This window comes from Myxocyprinus asiaticus, chromosome 9 (assembly GCF_019703515.2).
Source record: "Myxocyprinus asiaticus isolate MX2 ecotype Aquarium Trade chromosome 9, UBuf_Myxa_2, whole genome shotgun sequence".
Lineage (NCBI taxonomy): Eukaryota > Metazoa > Chordata > Actinopteri > Cypriniformes > Catostomidae > Myxocyprinus > Myxocyprinus asiaticus.
The window spans coordinates 49,900,704-49,920,519 of record NC_059352.1 but is presented as its reverse complement, the minus strand read 5'-3'; the positions used below and the strand labels follow the sequence as shown (position 1 = coordinate 49,920,519).

General features: G+C 34.2%; 1 protein-coding gene across 1 annotated transcript in view; it reads left to right on the top strand.

Annotated features, from left to right (window-relative positions):
- Positions 1-1,001: 1,001 nt before the first annotated feature.
- The window catches only part of LOC127445696 (regulator of G-protein signaling protein-like), a 19,776-nt gene continuing 961 nt past the window's right edge, over positions 1,002-19,816 (top strand). Inside the window, exons 1-16 of the mRNA XM_051705915.1 lie at positions 1,002-1,013; positions 2,196-2,270; positions 2,362-2,488; positions 3,046-3,207; positions 5,335-6,251; positions 7,799-7,861; positions 7,951-8,170; positions 8,241-8,300; positions 9,624-9,720; positions 9,913-10,103; positions 11,144-11,261; positions 14,469-14,553; positions 14,684-14,813; positions 14,917-15,064; positions 15,948-16,086; positions 16,255-16,379. Of these exons, the coding sequence (XP_051561875.1) occupies positions 1,002-1,013; positions 2,196-2,270; positions 2,362-2,488; positions 3,046-3,207; positions 5,335-6,251; positions 7,799-7,861; positions 7,951-8,170; positions 8,241-8,300; positions 9,624-9,720; positions 9,913-10,103; positions 11,144-11,261; positions 14,469-14,553; positions 14,684-14,813; positions 14,917-15,064; positions 15,948-16,086; positions 16,255-16,379 (2,669 nt within the window). The remainder of the gene's footprint in view (positions 1,014-2,195; positions 2,271-2,361; positions 2,489-3,045; positions 3,208-5,334; positions 6,252-7,798; positions 7,862-7,950; positions 8,171-8,240; positions 8,301-9,623; positions 9,721-9,912; positions 10,104-11,143; positions 11,262-14,468; positions 14,554-14,683; positions 14,814-14,916; positions 15,065-15,947; positions 16,087-16,254; positions 16,380-19,816) is intronic.

Sequence of the window (19,816 nt, the reverse complement as noted above, 5' to 3'; positions counted from 1 at the left end):
CGGCTCAGTCTCGAACGGCTAAAATCGTTTACTGCGCTTTTGACAAAATTACAACAAATCCAATCTATACATACAAGTCGATAAACTTAATGAATATCTTAAATATAATAAATAAATAAATAAATAAATTATTACAAATAATGTATCGATCTCATATCACAGATTTACGCAGAGAGAATTTAGCAGAGACGGGCCACTTCTCTTTAAATGAATGGGAGAAACTGGAACACCCAACCGCTCTCGCGCCCAACGGATGTAGAAAGAAAGTCCCGCCTTACAGGTGAAAGAGCCAATCACCTTTTAGATGCAGACATCGCCTGTCAATCAACACGCTAATGCGCATGCGCATTAGATTTACAAGCCGGGAAAATTGCGCGTTGTAATATGAGGTCAAGAAGCACAATGTACGATTCCAGTATTATTATATTTTACTGTTGATTTGAAATATGTTCTTTGATCGTAATCTCTACCAACCATTTTTTAGATTTCGGTGTTCCCCCCATTCAAGTAGATAGGAGCTGCACTGGCATGACTGGAAATAACCTCTTGAGAGCGTTCCAGAGACGCCCGACAGTGGACTGACTTGCTAAAGACACTTTGGCTTACGTCAAAATACCTCCTTTAGCATCCACAACTAATAATAATAATAACAAGAATTTAAAACGATAATTTAAATTATATTTAGCAGTCAGTTAATTTGAACTTTGCTAATTCCTTGATGGACAACTGACAGGTAGAGGCTAGTTTTATTTAGAAATTTGGCAGTAATAATAAAAAGTAATGAGTGGTTAACAGTGACGTTGTCAAGGCAACAGAAGACCTGTTGTCACTGTGATTAAACGATGTAGACTGCGGCGCACCAGAAAACATTAAACATTAAATGTATTGTTAGCCTGCAGAATTATAACCAAATTCAAAGCGATGTGAGGTTTGTTACACTGTCACATCGGACTGTCCTAAAAAAAAAACCATGGAAACGTCAGACACAGTATTTCAACAAAATGGCCAAAAGGGTAAGCACAGGCCTAGAGTACAACCAACATCTAACATTTTATAACATATATTTTTTTAAATAACATATAACACTTTTCTAGTAGCTATTTTAATCATTTTAGTGTGGTTTTTTTTTTATTTTATTTTTTTATAGCAACGAACTTGAGCCAAAACTGGTTTACATTTGGCACTTAGCTTTATGTACTTTTACAATACTTATTGATAACTTTCATTCTTACTAGTAACAAGTGTTTTATACTCATCATTTGTAATTATGACTACTTGAATGTTCGATTAAAATTCATGCCATTAAATTATTCAGAGGTCCTTAGAGGACAAACATTACCAAAAGACTACCTTAATAAAATTATATATTAATATTATTTTCCACTTTCAATGAGTTAATTTTTTAAACCAACAGCAGTCATGATCATAACTACCAAATATTCATTCAGTTCCAGGATTTTAACCCTTTAAATGCCAGTTTGATTATATAATGCCACTGTTGTTTTTTATGATACAGCAAACAGAAAATAGGGGAAAAGTATGCATTTGCTCCATAGGCTAAACATGAGAAAAATGGCGCCATCTGGTGGAAAATATTAAAAATGTAAATTTTGAAGTCAGGGCTCCGGAATAAAAGCATAATATCATAGAATTCACAATTTTATACTTTAATGGCACTGGGATCAAATATTGCAGTTTTAATGGGTTTCAATGGGGACATTTGTGTCCTGAAGGTCCTGAGTGTGACTATTTTGTGTACACAGTGTATTATAGATGTATTATAGGAACTGAGGTTGAAATATCAAAATTCCCCCAAAAATACACACCTTTTGGTAAAATTTATGCCGTTGGCATTAACAGTCAAAATGATCGAAAAAACTAAAATGAAAAAGACAAAAATGTCCCGAAGGTCACAAAAAGGGTTAATTATGTTGTGCCTACTGGAGAAGATGCCAGTCTGAAGCAACTAGTTGATATCCCATAGAAGTTAAGTACGAATCGAGTTTACCAATGACTATATCTACTGTATTTGCAGAAAAAAGCAGCAAAGTGGAACTCGAGTTTCTCTTGAAAGATGAAATTTTTGTGGATTTCTTCAATACATTTTTGAGTCTTCCAGTAAGTTGAACTCTCATATCTTCTCATTTAAATACCTTTAGTGTGCAGATTATTCTGCATCTTTTGTTCTGTTTTAGGTGTTTGGGCAAACCCCTCTGTTCCTGCTTTCAGAAAACAAGTGGTTACTGTGTCCAAATCTGCCCCTTGCTCAGGTATTCAAGTGTAACTCAGAGCAAATAGTACATGTAATGCACATTAACTTGACCATAACAGCTGTTGGACTTAAGACTCATTCATTGTCAGGTGAACACTGGAGGATTTCTGAAATGGTTGGAGTCACATCGGTTGGTTTTGTTCAAACAAACAGAGCTCTATCATAACTTTACTCTCTGTAAAGAGATCCTCAACTTTGTGTCCTCTAATTCCACAGGTAATATTATTAAATTCATGAGGATTTGTTCATAAAATAACTCTGTATTGTATTCCACATCAGTGTAAGAAATGTGACTGTATTATGCCATTTTAATACTGTACGTTCTTGCTGACTTTGGTTAATTATACTCCTTTTTTGAATGCTGATTTCAGAGGTGTTGAACTGGACTCCAGCAGATCGATGGCTGTTAACAAGATGTCTCGGCAGCGTGAGAGGAATCCAGAGATTTCATTTGTTTCTCAAAGGAACTGCTGGTGTGCTGTTTATATCTTTAATTTGATTTTTTTTACTTTTGCTTCCTGTAGATCTATAGGTCTCGAATAATGCTGTCTAGTGAATCTCACAAAACCTTTAAAGAACATATTTCCACCCCAAAATAAAAAAAAGAATTGTATTTTGTATGAAGAAGATTAAGCACATCTTTCTTCAATGATCCCGGTGATTCTCGTTAGATTGTCATTACTGTATTTTTTTTAAATCAACAAATTATAAACAGTACAACAATGAGAAATGATTAAGTGAAATTGTGTCCATGTAACTGTGTTCTGGAGCAGGAGAAGAGCTTGCTCTTTTCTGTGTGAGAGTTTCCATGTTGTTGAATATGAAAATGGAAGATGAATTTCAGACTATGATTCAGCTAACTCTTCTGACACCGATCAGACTGACACACCTGAGTGAAGGCTCTGCCATTCTGTCTCTCTGCCATCTGCATACAGGTGAGACAATGTATGATGGTAAAACACAATCTTATTTTAATAATTATTTAAGTATTTTTTTCTTTTCAACAAATCATTAAAAAAATGTTGTTCATCAATCTCAGGAGTCTAAATAAAATATGATATAAGCTAATTATTTTCTATTTATTTTATGTAAAAATAATTCAACCCTGATACCCAAATTTGGAAGTTTAAAATCCTAATTTGTGTGATTTGTATATTTTCTATACAAAATATATCTTCTATATATCTTTATAATTGCAATAATAAACATAAAATAAACATCAACATTAATTATTAAATTAAATATAAAAAGAATGGCATCAGGAATCAAAAAGTTAAAAATTTAGCCTATAGTGACATTAAATAAACATAAAAATTAAATAGACAAAATTTATAACATTTAAAAAAAATAAAAGTAAATAAAAAACTATAATGAGTTTACAAATTTAGCCTTAATAAAATTAAATAAACATAAATTCTATAGACAAAATGTAAAATATATAAAAAAATCAAATTAAATAAGAAAACAGCAAGATGCAAATTTTGCCTAAAATACATGAAATAAACATAAAAATTAAATAGACAAAATTTTAAATATATATATATATAAAATTAATAAAGAAAATGGCAGAATTAGTCACTGAGATGCAAATTTAGCCTTAATTAAATGAAATAAACATAAAAAAGCAATAGACAAAATGTAAAATATATTAAAAAAAACTAATTAAATAAAGAAAACAGCAGAATTAGTAATTGAGATGCAAAGTTAGTCTAAAATACATTAAATAAACATAAAAATAAAATAGACAAAATTTATATGACATTTAAAAATAAATAAAAGTACATTTAAAAAAACAGAATGAGTAGCTCATTTACAAATTTAGCCTTAATTAAATTAAATAAACATAGCATTCAATAAATAAAATGTATAACATTAAAAACAAAACAGCTTAAATAAAATGGCAGAATTAATAACTTAGTTGCAAATTTAGCCTAAATGACATTAAATAAACATAAACATAAAATTTATAACATCTAAAAATAAATAAAAGTAAATACAAAACACCAGAATGAGTAGCTCATTTACAAATTTAGCTTTAATTAAATTCAATAAACATAAAAATAAAATAAACAAAATTTATATGACATTTAAAAATAAATAAAAGTAAATAAAAAACACCAGAATGAGTAGCTCATTTACAAATTTAGCCTTAATTAAATTAAATAAACATAAAAATTAAATAGACAAAATTTAAAACATAAAAAAAAAAAAAAAAAAAAATCCAATTAAATAAGAAAAATGGCAGAATTATTAACTGAGATGCAAATTTAGCCTAAATTAAATTTTAAAAATTCAAAGTTAAATAGACACAATTTATAACATTAATAAATAAATAAACGGCAGAATGAGTATCTTAGTTGCAAATTTAGCCTAAATTATATTAAATAAACCTGAAAATTAAATAGACTAACTTTATAAGATTTAAAAATAAAATTCAGTCATGGCAACTCTTGGAAAGATTTAGCATGTTACTGTGGGTATGACATATTGATAGGATTTGTTCTTTGCGCACTAGGGGAGGAGGAGGGTTTCAGAGAAAAACTCACAGAGCGCTGCAGTGAAACCGGCTTACCTGCAAAACTGAGCTATTTAAATGTTAGATAAAGAGAGAGTACACAAGTCTAATGGATAACTGATCACACGTCAAAGTACCTACTGGCTTACATGATGCGAGCTGATTGGCTTAACCCATCACATGTGAGTGAGCCGATAGGCAAACAGATAACAAGTTCAAAAGAACATATCAGCTTGCACCATCATAAAATTCAATAAAAAAAACACCTGAATAAGTTAAAGAAAAACAGTTCTTTGATCATTGTTCTTGTGTAACAGGGTTGAATGCTTAATCTTGATGAATGCAGTCAACAATTTGTGTAAAAATTGAGAAAATACAATGAGATTATTGACTTGTCTTCCCACCACGCTATAGAAAGGACACAATGGGGATGGCTCATTGATCTGCTCTTGTGGGGTTCAAACCTGTAACCTATCAGTTACCAACCCAGATCTTTAACCACTAAGCTACACCACCCCTAATGTATTTTATAATTATTTAATTTCAGATGACATCACTAAGCTCCTGTCCAAAGAATGTCCACTTAGTGCCAGAAAGCATAAGTTATCAGAGATGAGGAAGAAGGCTATATACCAGCTGCAATCCTATTGGCTGCCTCAGTTCTTGCACTGCTGTAAATCCTGGGTGTGGCACATACCAGAATGCCTTCCAATTGTACAGGAATACATGTCTTTATCTTCCCCTTGTCCCGCTGTTCAATCCCCTTCACCATGTGAACCTAAACAATGCCAGCCGAATCCTACATGCAGCACTGCAAAATCATACTGCAGCAAACGCACCAAACGACGTCTTTGGAGTGTATGCAAGCCAAACACGAGCTGCGCTCAGCATATGAAGTCAAACAGCATCTGTTTGTGGCTTCCCCCAACCAGCCAACAAGATCAGGAGGGTTTCAAGCATTCAAACATTGCACATCCTCTCCAAGAACTGCACAGAAACCTCCAGACTGGCCTCCAAGAACAGGTGGAAATTCAGGAAGGAGATGCTGTTGTCCAGCACACATGCATCCAAACACCAGTGTGTCAGTTTCCATGCTGTATGAACCTTCATACTCCGGCTTCAGACCTCCAATTCTATCTGCAGCCCGCCCTGTCTGCCGAGGGTCTCGCCGGGGGTCCTTTCAGGTCTTTTCTGAGAACCCATAAACTGGTTGAGAAGCTCCAGGTGTTGAATCTATGGCAGGACCTTGAACTCTTCCTCCAGCTGGTTCTGAAAGCACAAGGAGAAGATCCAGTCTATGCGCAGAGACAGAGTGTTGGCCAACGGATAAAAAAAACGTACCTCAAAGAGACCATGCAATGCCATGTACCTCTAGATTTAAATACTAGTCACCACTTGCAGACTCTGTTACCCTCTAGTGCTGCTGTCCCATGGATATATGTGGCACAATATGAAATATGCAAGGTAAATATTTGCTATCATACAGTAGTAGTCCCAAGGATGATTTAGACTTTATAGCTCAACATTTTACAGCATGTCACAAATACTGTCTATAAATCTTTTTCAACCTGGAGTATCCCTTTAAAAGGATAAAAATGAGGGGGCCTGGGTAGCTCAGCGAGTAAAGACGCTGACTACCACCTCTGGAGTTGCGAGTTCGAAGCCAGGGCGTGCTGAGTGACTCCAGCCAGGTCTCCTAAGCAACCAAATTGGCCAGGTTGCTAGGGAGGATAGAGTCACATGGGGTAACCTCCTTGTAGTCGCTATAATGTGATTCTCGCTCTCGGTGGGGCACATGGTGAGTTGTGCGTGGATTCTGCGGAGAATAGCGTAAAGCCTCCACTTGCGCTAGGTCTCCGCGGTCACGTGCTCAACATGCCACGTGATAAGATGTGCAGATTGACAATCTCAGACACAGAGGCAGCTGAGATTCATCCTCCACCACCCGGATTGAAGCAAGTCACTACGCCACCACAAGGACTTAGAGTGCATTTGGAATTGGGCATTCCAAATTGGGGAGAAAAGGGGAGGGGAAAAAAAGGATAAAAATGACAAATGAATATTCTGCAATCTACTTATCCTTATGTTTCTCAAACCATAAAACGAACATAAAATGAGTTCAGTCGTGACAACTCTCAGAAAGATTTAGCATGTTTATGTGGGTATTACATACTGATATGATATTGGTCTTGGTGCAGTAAATCTGCTACATTGCTGTAATGCAATACAAAGACATACTGAGTTTAACCATGTGGACATTCTGCTGCACAATTAGACATACATACAATCCCCCAACAAAGCAGGGAAGCTGCATAAACGCACATCACAAACCCCCCCCAAAACAAGCAGATCTACCACCAAGACTTGTGTACTGCTGCTGCTCTGAAGAGCCATGTGCAGCGATTGTATGCTAGCTAAGTGTGCCTTGGCCTGATTGGCCGAATTACATAACGCTATTGAACTAAATCTCTATGTGTGCCTGTGCCAGATTGTCCGGATGACTTGAACGGCTAGTGACCGGACTCATAATGTGTACCTGAACCCGGAAAGCCCAGAGCTTATTTAACTACTAACTTATAAGCTAACAGAGAGTATGCAGGTTGATTGGCTACCCAATTACATGTCAAAGGACGTATCAGCTTACATCATATGAGCTGATTGGCTTGACATATCACATGTGAGTGAGCTGATTGGCTAACAGATAACAAGTTCAAACAACTTATCAGCTTGCGCCATGTAGAGTTTCACACCTGAACTTACTGGTAGTCCTTCCATATGATTCATGCACTATATATCAAGTCTTCTGAAGCCATTTGATAACTGAGTAGCAGAATTGTACATTTAAATAGAACTGTATGGCGCACTTTTATGGTATTTTTGGCCCTTGTGGAGCTTAATAGTATAAATAATCATCCACTTTATTGTACGGAAAAGAGAAGCCTCGGCATTGTGAACTATCCCTTTAAGGTTACATGGTGGTATTTGAGATCTGGCATATGTTTTATTAACAGGTACTACGTGAAGCTTATGAGTCATTTTTAGATGCAGAGGACAAAGCTTTTCTGTCTGACCTGGTGAGTGACCTTAACTCATGACCCAAAAATGACTTCTAACAAGCCTAAATGCATGCTTTCTGTTTTATTACCTTGTTTGTGTCTTTCAGACTTCACACATTGAGGAGATTGAAGACTCTGGTCAGCTGCTATTCACTAGTTTTGAGACAGAAACTGAAGCTCAGATTGTACAGATGGACGTGTTACTGCAGTGTGAAGGATGCGGTAGCCGTGGCAACCCTGATGCTCTGTCCCAGGAGAACTGGGCTTTGGTGGCCCAACAGGACCTTCGGAGGGGAGGCTCACTGATCTTTAATTTCACCAAAATTGGTAAGTGTGCATAGTAAACTGTACTGATTCTTAATAAAATTAACTAATTTCTCTTGTTTTTATTGGCCAGATTCATTTGAACATCTGGCAACATGGAAACTGAGTGATATTCAAATGCAACCTGCTCAAGGTATTGTTAAACATATCACCAATAAGCAAAGTAACGTTTATTATGGTACAACTCTTAAAATAAAGGCTCCCTAATGGTGTTCTTCACCTAAGGCTCAGGAAAAAACTTATCTTGAAATGGTTCTTTGGAGAATAAAAAGTTTTTAATGTTACCATAGTTTCTTTAAGTATTTCTTCTTCATTTTACACTATAACATTTCAGGGAACTTAAAGGAATATTCCGGGTTCAATACAAGTTAAGCTCTATCGAAAGCATTTGTGGCATAATGTTGATTACTACAAAAATTCATTTTGACTCGTTCCTCCTTTTCATTAAAAAAAGCAAAAATCACTCGGGGGCCTGGGTAGCTCAGTGAGTATTGACGCTGACTACCACCCCTGGAGTCGTGAGTTCAAATCCAGGGTGTGCTGAGTGACTCCAGCCAGGTCTCCTAAGCAACCAAATTGGCCCGGTTGCTAGGAGGGTAGAGTCACATGGGGTAACCTCCTCATGGTTGCTATAATGTGTGGTTCTTGGTGGGGCGCATGGTGAGTTGTGCGTGGATGCCGCGGAGAATAGCGTGAAGCCTCCACACGCGCTACGTCTCCGCAGAAACGCGCTCAACAAGCCACGGTCTCAGACGCGTGGGCAACTGAGATTCATCCTCCGCCACCCGGATTGAGGTGAGTCACTACGCCACCATGAGGACTTAGAGTGCATTGGGAATCGGGCATTCCAAATTTGGGAGAAAAGGGGAGAGAGAGAGAGAAAAAAGCAAAAATCAAGGTTCCAGTTAGGCACTTACTATGGAAGTAAATGTGGCAAATTTTGTAACATTAAAATACTCACTTTTTCAAAAGTATAGCCACAAGACATAAAGGATATGTGTGTAAACATGATTTTAGTGTCATAAAACCTTTTCTGTGTAAAGTTATAGCCAAAACCCTAAAATGACAATTTAAACAACTTTACAGCTCAAATAATACATGAGTTTTAACAGAAGAATTAATGCAAGTGCTTTTATAAAATTATAAGCTTCACATTTCTGCCTTTAAACCCTCTAAAAATTGTAAGTGACTCACTGTAACCTTGAGTTTTGCTTTTATTTAAAGAAAAAGTCAAAATAAATTTTTGTGGTAATCAACATTATGCCATAAGTGCTGTCAGTTGAGCTTAACTTTTATTGAACCCAGAACATTCCTTTAAAAGCATCTCCTGAAGGGCCGTAATACCTGTTTTTGAACCTTTATTTTTCGAGTGTTTGCGACAATGCAAAACTACTGCACTCAAAGTGTGTTCTTTTGAGCATATGTTAGAAACTTAAAACATATGCTTCATGTCCAGGTGTGTCTGTAACTAAATCCATTGGTTCTGGGACTGTCCAGAGGAAAACTCTGAAGAAGTACATTCGTCCTTTACAAAGGCCATCTTCAAGACCCAGGTTCACCTATGTTACTTTCATTTCGTTTTCAATTCCATGTTACCTATTGTCTATTCCTGGACAAAAACACTTAGTAGCTGAGGTTCTCATCAGAAAGATGGGTCTGAAGTTTGTAAACTTGTTCGGAAGATTGGTCAGGATTAATAATGGTGTAAACCAGGCCTAAATGGTCTGTTTTCTGTGAAATTTCAGGTCATTTGAAGACATCTTCACCACGCTTCACAGCATTGATTATTTCAAACACTTCTTAGAAGAGCACAATGCAGAAGGAGCTTTGCTGTTTATTCTGGAGGCAGAAGAACTGCGCACCATCAACCAACCCAAAAGACAGAACAATAAGATCTGTGACATTGTTAACAAATTCTTTCATCGAAAAGATCCCGGTACTGCTTTCATTCATATCTTTCTTCAATATTTCACTATTTTTCTCTTCATTACAAATTCTCACATTTGAATTCCATGTTTAAAATAATCTTTCAAACCTACTTGTTTCCTTCCAAACCTGTGGATGGTAAATTATTCTGTCAACCTGGTCTCATAGAATCACGTTATTATACTCACATTTTTGCACAATTATTTTTATGTGGGACATATCATGTCAGTTTCCTGGTGAAATGAACACTTGAGGCGCTACAATAACAACGACTTTTATTCACTTGAGTAAAACGACAGATTATCAGTTCATAAAAACTTACTTTTCGCTTTATTCCTCACACAATGCTATCTTATGACATCTAAAAACTTTTACTGTAGCGCATGACTCATTTTAACATTTGCATTACATCACCAACTACATTTACAAGCTCAAGTGTGATCAAATTGTGTGGTAGCTCGACTGATAGAGCATTGCACCTGTAATGTAAAGGACCGGGGTATGAGTCCTGAAGAGCACGAGTCCACACGTGAGCCCAAAGTGTCATAGAAGCAGCACAAAATGACGTGGGTGCGTTTTTTATCTCACATTTGCTTTTTTGGACACTATCGGTTGGGTTTCAGGTTTAGGGTAGGGAGGTCGTTTTTGTTGATTTAAAACTCAATCGAGAATTAACCTTAAAAACCTCATCTGTTTAGGAAACATTTTACTCACTTTTAGTGCCACACAGCGGACATATCACCTTGGAACTGCCACGTTACGTTTACTTTTGCAAAAGTTTTGCCGGGGTCACGTAATTTTTACGAAAAAATAAACCATAAAAGTACCATGAGTATACCTTATGACTTATGCACTATATTCCAAGTCTTCTAGAAAATTATACTCCAGTACAGAGATGATCAGAAGGAGATGTGCCTGATTTTTGCCTTTTTTCGGTTGCATTTTCATTTTGGGAGGAAGCAAATGACATTGCACCATTTGAATATCCATTTTTATAAGACTGACCATTGTTTTGGAACAAATATAAACATGTGGTTGCTCCCCCTGTAGTGGACTACCTGCAGTGCAACGCTGACATCATTAAAGGTGTGCAGCAGATGGACGTGGTTTCATCAGAGGTCATCTTCACCATTCAGCATCTGGTTACCAAGTCCCTGGAGGCCACATGGTATTCTTCTGTTCATCTGTTAAACTGTCAGAGGGGTTTAGTTTAAATACCAAAGCCAATGAAAGTTGTCCATTTGTTTGTGTGAACTCCCACCACTGAGACTGGAAAAGTGACTGAAGCAGTTAAAGTGCATTTGAACTTTGAGGTAGATCATATTTAGTGTTTTATGCTGGTAACATACTTTATGAATAGTTGCATCTCTATTTGTAAATGTGGATGAATCTCATGAAACCTACAGAGCATGTTCACTCAGGTCATATTTCACCCCTAAACCAAAGAAAAAGATAAAAAATTATTTTGTTCAAGAAAACAAAAACAAATTTTAGGAGGACCATTTAGATTTTTTTGTTTTGTACATTTTTTTTCACGATAGTTGTAAGCAAATTTCTCATTACCGTAATGAAATAAAAGCTCATTCTTATTAACGTAGTGCAAAAAAATAAGGGCTGTCGATTTAACAGATTAATTTCATGTGATTATTTATATGAAAAATAATGCGCAAATCTTTTTATTAATAATGCCTCCGACCTGTACGTAATTCCATAATAAGGAACGTTCCAACTGTTGGAGCAATTCAAGCTTGATGTACCACCTTGACGCAGTAGGGGGCAGTCAGCGCTCCAGCTGCACAGGCAACATGCTTCGTCAAACCAACGACAGATGCGCTTTTGTGCTCAAAGACAGCTGGACCAAGCTAGGAACATTTCAAACTATGTTTAACTTGACACACTGTCCTAAAAACGCAGCGCTAAGGACTAGAGACGCAGAAAACTAGTGGGATGTGTCACAACCAACTGAAGAAGCGTCCATCTGACACATGAGTGCATAGACCAAAAATTCCAAATAGAGCAGAGGGATGTAGGCCAATAAAAGGGTTATGTTCAATGATACAGAAGTAAAACAAACAGTATATATAAAATTTTTATCTAAATGCTTTACTTGTCTGTTGCCACCAGGGACTTCATGTCCATTCAGACTGAGGAGGCATGTGCCCCCTTAGATTTTTGAGCCAAGAGGATTTTTAATGGATTATTTGAACTTCCAAAAACATATCTGTACCTTTGATAATTAAATTGAAGAATTACTGCATTAAAAAAAGAATGCCTACACATTGGCTGCGTTGGCTGACCCTGGCGTTCCCTCAACAAAACAAAACAAATGTGCATGACGCCCCTAGCTGCCACAATATACAGTATGTAAATGATGTATTTGTATTTGAATTGTCTGAATTACAATATCTATTATATTTTAAATTATTATATTCTAAATTACCTTATTTGGGGGCCTCAAATGGGTCATGATCAGCTCTTTTTTTGTAGTTTTATTATCTTCCCTGAGGTCCACTGATAGTGTTAGTAACAGGTTTTTTTGCATTAAAATAATTTATAATATAGGATCATTTTCCACCAAGTCTCTGGCCCGCCGTATGAAATGCTCAGTCTTGGCATAAGCATCTCCTTTAAACTTCAACGTAAACGCCCATTGTTGTGATTGAGTAACATCGTGCAGCCCCTCAAAAACACAGCCATATTTAAAACTCAATCTGAAGAGAATGAACAAGCTCCACAACATTATAAAACTAAATTTCAGGGGTTACACATAACGCACATCAACACATTGCATCTGAATATATTAAACTGTTCATCTCAAGCACAGCTGTTAACACTCACACCCTGTCTACACTGGACATGAGAGTCGTGTTAAAAGCAATAGAACCCATTATAATCAATGATGCTGTGTACCATAGAAGCGTCCGTTGCGGCACGTTGCTCCGACAGTAAACAGATGTCCTGTTCAATTTTGTGCTGCATGCGCTGGTGCTACTACTGCCAACAACACAAATAAATGGTTTAGACAGTTTGTGTCTATGCGCCCGGTGTACTCAGCCTCAAGCCATTGCATCGCTTCAGCGGACACGCCCGGTGTCAGGGTGTCAGCACCATAAACTATCAAACAGTCATGAGATTTGAAATATTCATGAACGAAACAGTTTACTTACTGATTTGCATCGGGTCCAAGAGTTTTTAACTGCCCCAATCTACAATAACGGTTCCTTTGCAAAGCTGACAGGTTCACACGCAATCCACAATGATCTCTGAAATAACATACAATCCACACTGAAATGCGCTGAAGACACATCCAAATGACACACATACATAGTCCAAAGCACAGTGCATAGACGCACACACTTCCAGTTCCAGTATCATCCTGCACTGAAATGCACATCACCAGAAACGCATCTAAACGGTCAAAAATGTCCATCCAGCGCATGTTTTTATACACTAACAATTAAAAATAGCACAGATGAGTGAAAGAAAGCGTCTATGATGCGTTTGTGTTTAAAACAGCAAGAGGCAGCAGCTGAATGACTGAATGGATTCTCCTCTTCAGAGTTGTAACTTGACACCGCATCTTTTAAAAGTGGCATGAGATATGTATCAGGCAGTCAAAAATGTCTTTCTGTGCATGTTAAATACAAAAATAATTGAAAATAGTCCAAATGGGTCCCCTTTGGTGTTCAGGAATAGTTAGGCCACAGTAGGTCTTGTTTGTCCTTCTCTCTCAGTTTAAGAACTGAAGCACCAGTGGGCGGGGCCAAGGGTGCGATGATTTTAAGTAGGCATTAATGTTTTTCACTCTAGAGGTTGTCATGAATTAATGAACCCCCAAATGACGTAGGTAAGTCGTGGAAGAAGAAAATGAGGCGTTTTTGCAGCATGGTTTCAATGAATGCTTCCTTTTATATGTCAAAATATCAAGGAAAATTTGATTCCTCATGACATGACCCCTTTAAACAGTAAATATTCATATGCGGTTAATTGAGATTCATTTTACTCATAAATCAACACGTTATGTTATCAGTTCGATTCAAAATTTGTAATCGATTGACAACCCTATGATATGGCTCTACAATATAGCCTATTATTTAAATTGAAAAGTATTTACTGTATACATCATGGTAGTGTGTGATGTATACTCCCTTATGTGCTGACTTGAATAACAAACAAAACTTTTAATAAACAAACACAAGCCTCAGAACACATTCATATATGATAAATTTTGTTGTGAAAATAATGTCACAATAAGGCAATCAGGGTTCATTTTCTTTAAGCTAAATATAAAAACAAATTCTCTTTCATTTTGGAGTAAAATGTGGCTAAATTTTTCAAGGAATTCACTCATGTTTCTTTTAAATAATTCAAACAGGTTTAAACGGTATCAGGACACATATACTCCTTGTATCACTTCATCGGAATTGAACATGAGAGGAGCCTTACTGAAGGACAAAATAGTAAGATATTTCTATAAATTAAGTTAGTTCACAAACCTGTGATACTTCTGTGTCTTTCGCGGAGTGGTTTTAATGCTGTTGGCATTGAAATCATTCATTAATACTTTACACAATCATTTAATTCCAGAAGAAAAATGTTTGGGAGATTTTTAGCGGCTTCATTCGCAGTGTAAGGAAGTTTTTGGCTGCTGTGGAGGACCGTCAGTTCAGAGCCGAATTTGAGTGGTATTTGAGAAAGAGTTATGAACATTTCTCAGAACGTGAGTGATTCTACATTCTACCTGTTTGGAATACTAACATACTACTCTTAATCTTACATTATGCATCTATATTGTTGCTTCTATTTTATTCTTTTTTCATCAGCTTGTGTTGTCAGCGCCAGAGCCCAGCAGACCTTTGATTCCACCAATGTTGGAGAAACGTTTAAACCTAAGATACGGAGCATTATCAACAAAAAAATTATAGTGAACTTCTTAGGCAATGACCTATCCTTCTACCTGGAGTGTGAGAGGTTAGGTATTGCCCACCAGAGGGCGATCTATACTAAATTATGCAATTGAACACTAGGAAAGCGACTCTGCACTTGAGACTGAGTTTAACCCTTGTGCATCAATAAAATTTTTTACTCAGAGGTACTTAGAGGACAAAAATGTCTGCGTCAAAAAAAAACTGCCATAATAATATTATATATTAATATTATTTTCCACTTTCAATTAGTAAATTTTTTTAACCAACATCAGTCCTGATCAGAACTACCAAATATTCATTTGTTTTCAGGATTTTAACCCTTTAAATGCCAGTTTGATTATATAATGCCACTGTTGTTTTACACACACACACACACACACACACACACACACACACACACACACACACACACACACACACACTCACACATTTCTCAATACACACATACAAAACACACTCTACATCCATACCAACACACCCACACAATTTTAGCTGCATCATTTATTCAATTGGCCTGCAGTGCTCTATAATACAGCAAACAGAAAATAGGAAAAAAGCATGTATTTGCTCCATATGCTAAACATGTGAAAAATGGTGCCATCTGGTGGAAAATATTAAACATTAAAATTTTGAATGTAAGGAATGAAAGCATAATATCAGTGTATTATAGATGTATTATAGGAAATGAGGTAGAAATATCAAAATTCCCCCAAAAAGACACACCTTTTATGCCATTGGCATTAACAGCCAAAATGATCGAAAAAAACAAAAATGAAAAAGGCAAAAATGTCCCGAAGGTCGCACAAGGGTTACATTTTTTTTAATCTATTATTTGTGTTTAGATAGAGGAGACACTGTCTGTGTTTATTCCAGTATTTTGGGCAGTTTATTGCTTTGCTGACCATACGGTAATAATTTCTATTTAGGTTCAGATATATGGCGGATGCAGGTGTTATAATGGCATCAGCTGGCATGTATGGCGAGACTGATTATGCCATGCTCTACCATAAAGCTGAGTTGATCATCAACATTTTCCTCCAATCAGACACCTCCCAAAAACTCAGGGTATGCCAACTAGCATGTCAACATGCATTTGTTTCATCATTTACATTTGTTGCAACATGAAAATGTAAAATTGATAAAGAAAAAAATGCTTGACTTCTTAATCTTTCATCAAAATGTAATAACTTGTGAGTATTCGGTGTGTGTGTGTGTGTGTGTGTGTGTACTCAGATCAACATCAGTGAGTCTCAGAGAGATGTTATACTGCAGCGGTTTGTCTCTGGGAAGGTGGACCGCACACTCTTCTATTCTGCAATGATGGATGTGTTTCCTGTTCTCGTCTACTGCTGGAAAAAGTGAACACACTCTCTTATCAAACACACATAAACACACTTCAGGTGTCACTAGAATACACATTTACATTCAGTCATTTAGCAGACGCTTTTATCCAAAGCGACTTACAAATGAGGAACATAGCAAGCAATCTGTCATATAGTCAACAATATCTGTAGTATCATACTGCCAAGTTCTCAGAGTAGCTGAAGTAGCTAGCGCAGAAGACACAGCTGTAGGTGTTACTCAAGTGTGTATCAGTGGTAAATAATAGCACTACTAGTATTAGTATAATATTGTATAATATTGTAACATTTATAATATAGGAAGAAATTGGACATAACACACAGCTAAAAATGCTACATATACAAATCTTTTTTTTTTAGTTATTTGTTGTAATGTGCAATTTAAATTTTTATTTGTGCGTGTATATATATATATATATATATATATATATATATATATATATATATATATATATATATATATATTGTCTGTATAAGAATTAGGAGTGCTACTGGTATTTCACTAGTATTTACTAGTACTACTAGTGCCATACTAGTATTAGTATTAGTATTTAATATTAATATTTACTAATATTAACTAAAGTACTAAAACCATTCTAGTATTTACTAATACTAAATTAGTATCAGTGTTAGGATTTAATAATAGTATTAAGGCCTAATAATATTTTACTAGCATTTACTAGTATTAGCATTTGCAATGTACTAATACTAATTAGTATTAGGATTATTCATTGTGTCTTTCCCAAGTTTTAAGGTCACTTTTCAGAATAATATTTTGTAAAAGGATATTACTAATAAAATAAAAGCAAAAAGAGTCAAATTGGGGGAAAAAACTAAACACAAATTGTAACAAAAAACTTGCTAATAGTATTAGTATTGATTTTAGTATTAATATTAGTGTCAGTATTAGTATAAGCATTAATATTGGTGTTAGTATTAGTATAAGTGTCAGTATTAGTATTGATTTTAGTATTAATATTTGTGTTAGTATTAGTAGGTGTCAGTATTAGTATTGATTTTAGTTTTAAAATTTGTGTTAGTATTAGTATTAGTGTAAGTGTCAGTATTACTATTGATTTTAGTATTAATATTTGTGTTAGTATTAGTATGTGTCAGTATTAGTATTGATTTTAGTATTACTATTTGTGTTAGTATTAGTATGTGTCAGTATTAGTATTGATATTAGTATTAATATTGGTGTTAGTATTAGTATAAGTGTTAGTATTAGTATTGATTTTAGTATTAATATTTGTGTTAGTATTAATATGTGTCAGTATTAGTATTGATTTTAGTATTAATATTTGTGTTAGTATTAGTATAAGTGTCAGTATTAGTATTGATATTAGTATTAATATTGGTGTTAGTAATACTATTGGTATTAGTATTAGTATTACTATTTGTGTTATTATTGATATGAATATTTATATTAGCATTAATATTGGTGTTAGTATTAGTATAAGTGTCAGTATTAGTATTGATTTTAGTATTAATATTTATGTTAGTATTAGTATGTGCCAGTATTAGTATTGATTTTAGTATTAATATTTGTGTTAGTATTAGTATAAGTGTCAGTATTAGTATTGATTTTAGTATTAACATTTGTGTTAGTATTAGTATGTCAGTATTAGTATTGATTTTAGTATTAATATTTGTGTTAGTATTAGTATGTGTCAGTATTAGTATTGGTTTTAGTATTAATATTTGTGTTAGTATTAGTATGTGTCAATGTTAGCATTGATTTTAGTATTAATATTTGTGTTAGTATTAGTATGTGTCAGTGTTAGTATTGATTTTAGTATTAATATTTGTGTTAGTATTAGTATAAGTGTCAGTGTTAGTATTGATTTTAGTATTAATATTTGTGTTAGTATTAGTATGTGTCAGTGCTAATATTGATATTAGTATTAATATTGGTGTTAGTATTAGTATAAGTGTCAGTATTAGTATTGATTTTAGTATTAATATTTGCGTTAGTATTAGTATGTGTCAGTATTAGTATTGATTTTAGTATTAATATTGATGTTAGTAATAGTTTTGGTGTTAGTTTTAGTATTGATATTAGTATTAATTCTGATGTTAGTAATATTATTGGTGTTAGTATTAGTATTGATATTAGTATTAATATTGGTTATAGTATTAATATTAGTGTCAGTATTAGTATACACATTAATATTGGTGTTAGTATTAGTATTAGTAATGGTGTCAGTATTAGTATTGATATTAGTATTAATATTGATGTTAGTAATAGTTTTGGTGTTAGTATTAGTATAAGCATTAATATTTGTGTTAGTATTAGTATAAGTGTCAATGTTAGCATTGATTTTAGTATTAATATTTGTGTTAGTATTAGTATGTGTCAGTATTAGTATTGATTTTAGTATTAATATTTGTGTTAGTATTAGTATGTGTCAGCATTAGTATTGATATTAGTATTAATATCGATGTTAGTAATAGTATTGGTGTTAGTATTAGTATTGATATTAGTATTAATATTGGTTTTAGTAATAGTATTGGTGTTAGTATTAGTAATGGTGTCAATATTACTATTGATCTTAGTATTAATATTGATGTTAGTAATAGTTTTGGTGTTAGTATTAGTATAAGCATTAGTATTGGTGTTAGTATTAGTATTAGTAATGGTGTCAGTATTAGTATTGATATTAGTTTTAATATTGATGTTAGTAATAGTTTTGGTGTTAGTATTAGTATAAGCATTAATATTGGTGTTTGTATTAGCATTAGTAATGGTGTCAGTATTAGTATTGATATTAGTATTAATATTTGTTATAGTATTAATATTAGTGTCAGTATTAGTATAAGCATTAATATTGGTGTTAGTATTAGTAATGGTGTCAGTATTAGTATTGATATTAGTATTAATATTGATGTTAGTAATAGTGTTGGTGTTAGTATTAGTATTGATATTTGTATTAATATTGGTTTTAGTAATAGTATTGGTGTTAGTATTAGTATAAGCATTAATATTGGTGTTAGTGTTAGTATTAGTAATGGTGTCAGTATTAGTATTAGTATTAATATTGATGTTAGTAGTAGTATTGGTGTTAGTATTGGTATTAGTATTAATATTGGTTTTAGTAGTAGTATTGGTGTTAATATTAGTATTGTTAGTAGTATTTATGTTAATATTGGTTTTAGTAATAGTATTGGTGTTAGTATTAGTATTGATATTAATATTAATACTAATATTGGTTATAGTTTTAGTGTTAGTGTCAGTATTAGTATTAGCATTAATATTGGTGTTAGTATTAGTATTAGCAATGGTGTCAGTATTAGTATTCATAGTAGTAGTAGTAGTATCAAAATTGGTGTTAGTATTAGTAATGGTGTCAGTATTTGTATTGATATTAGTATTACTATTAATATTAGTGTTATTAATTGTATTAGTGTTAGTATTAGTATTTATATTAGCATTA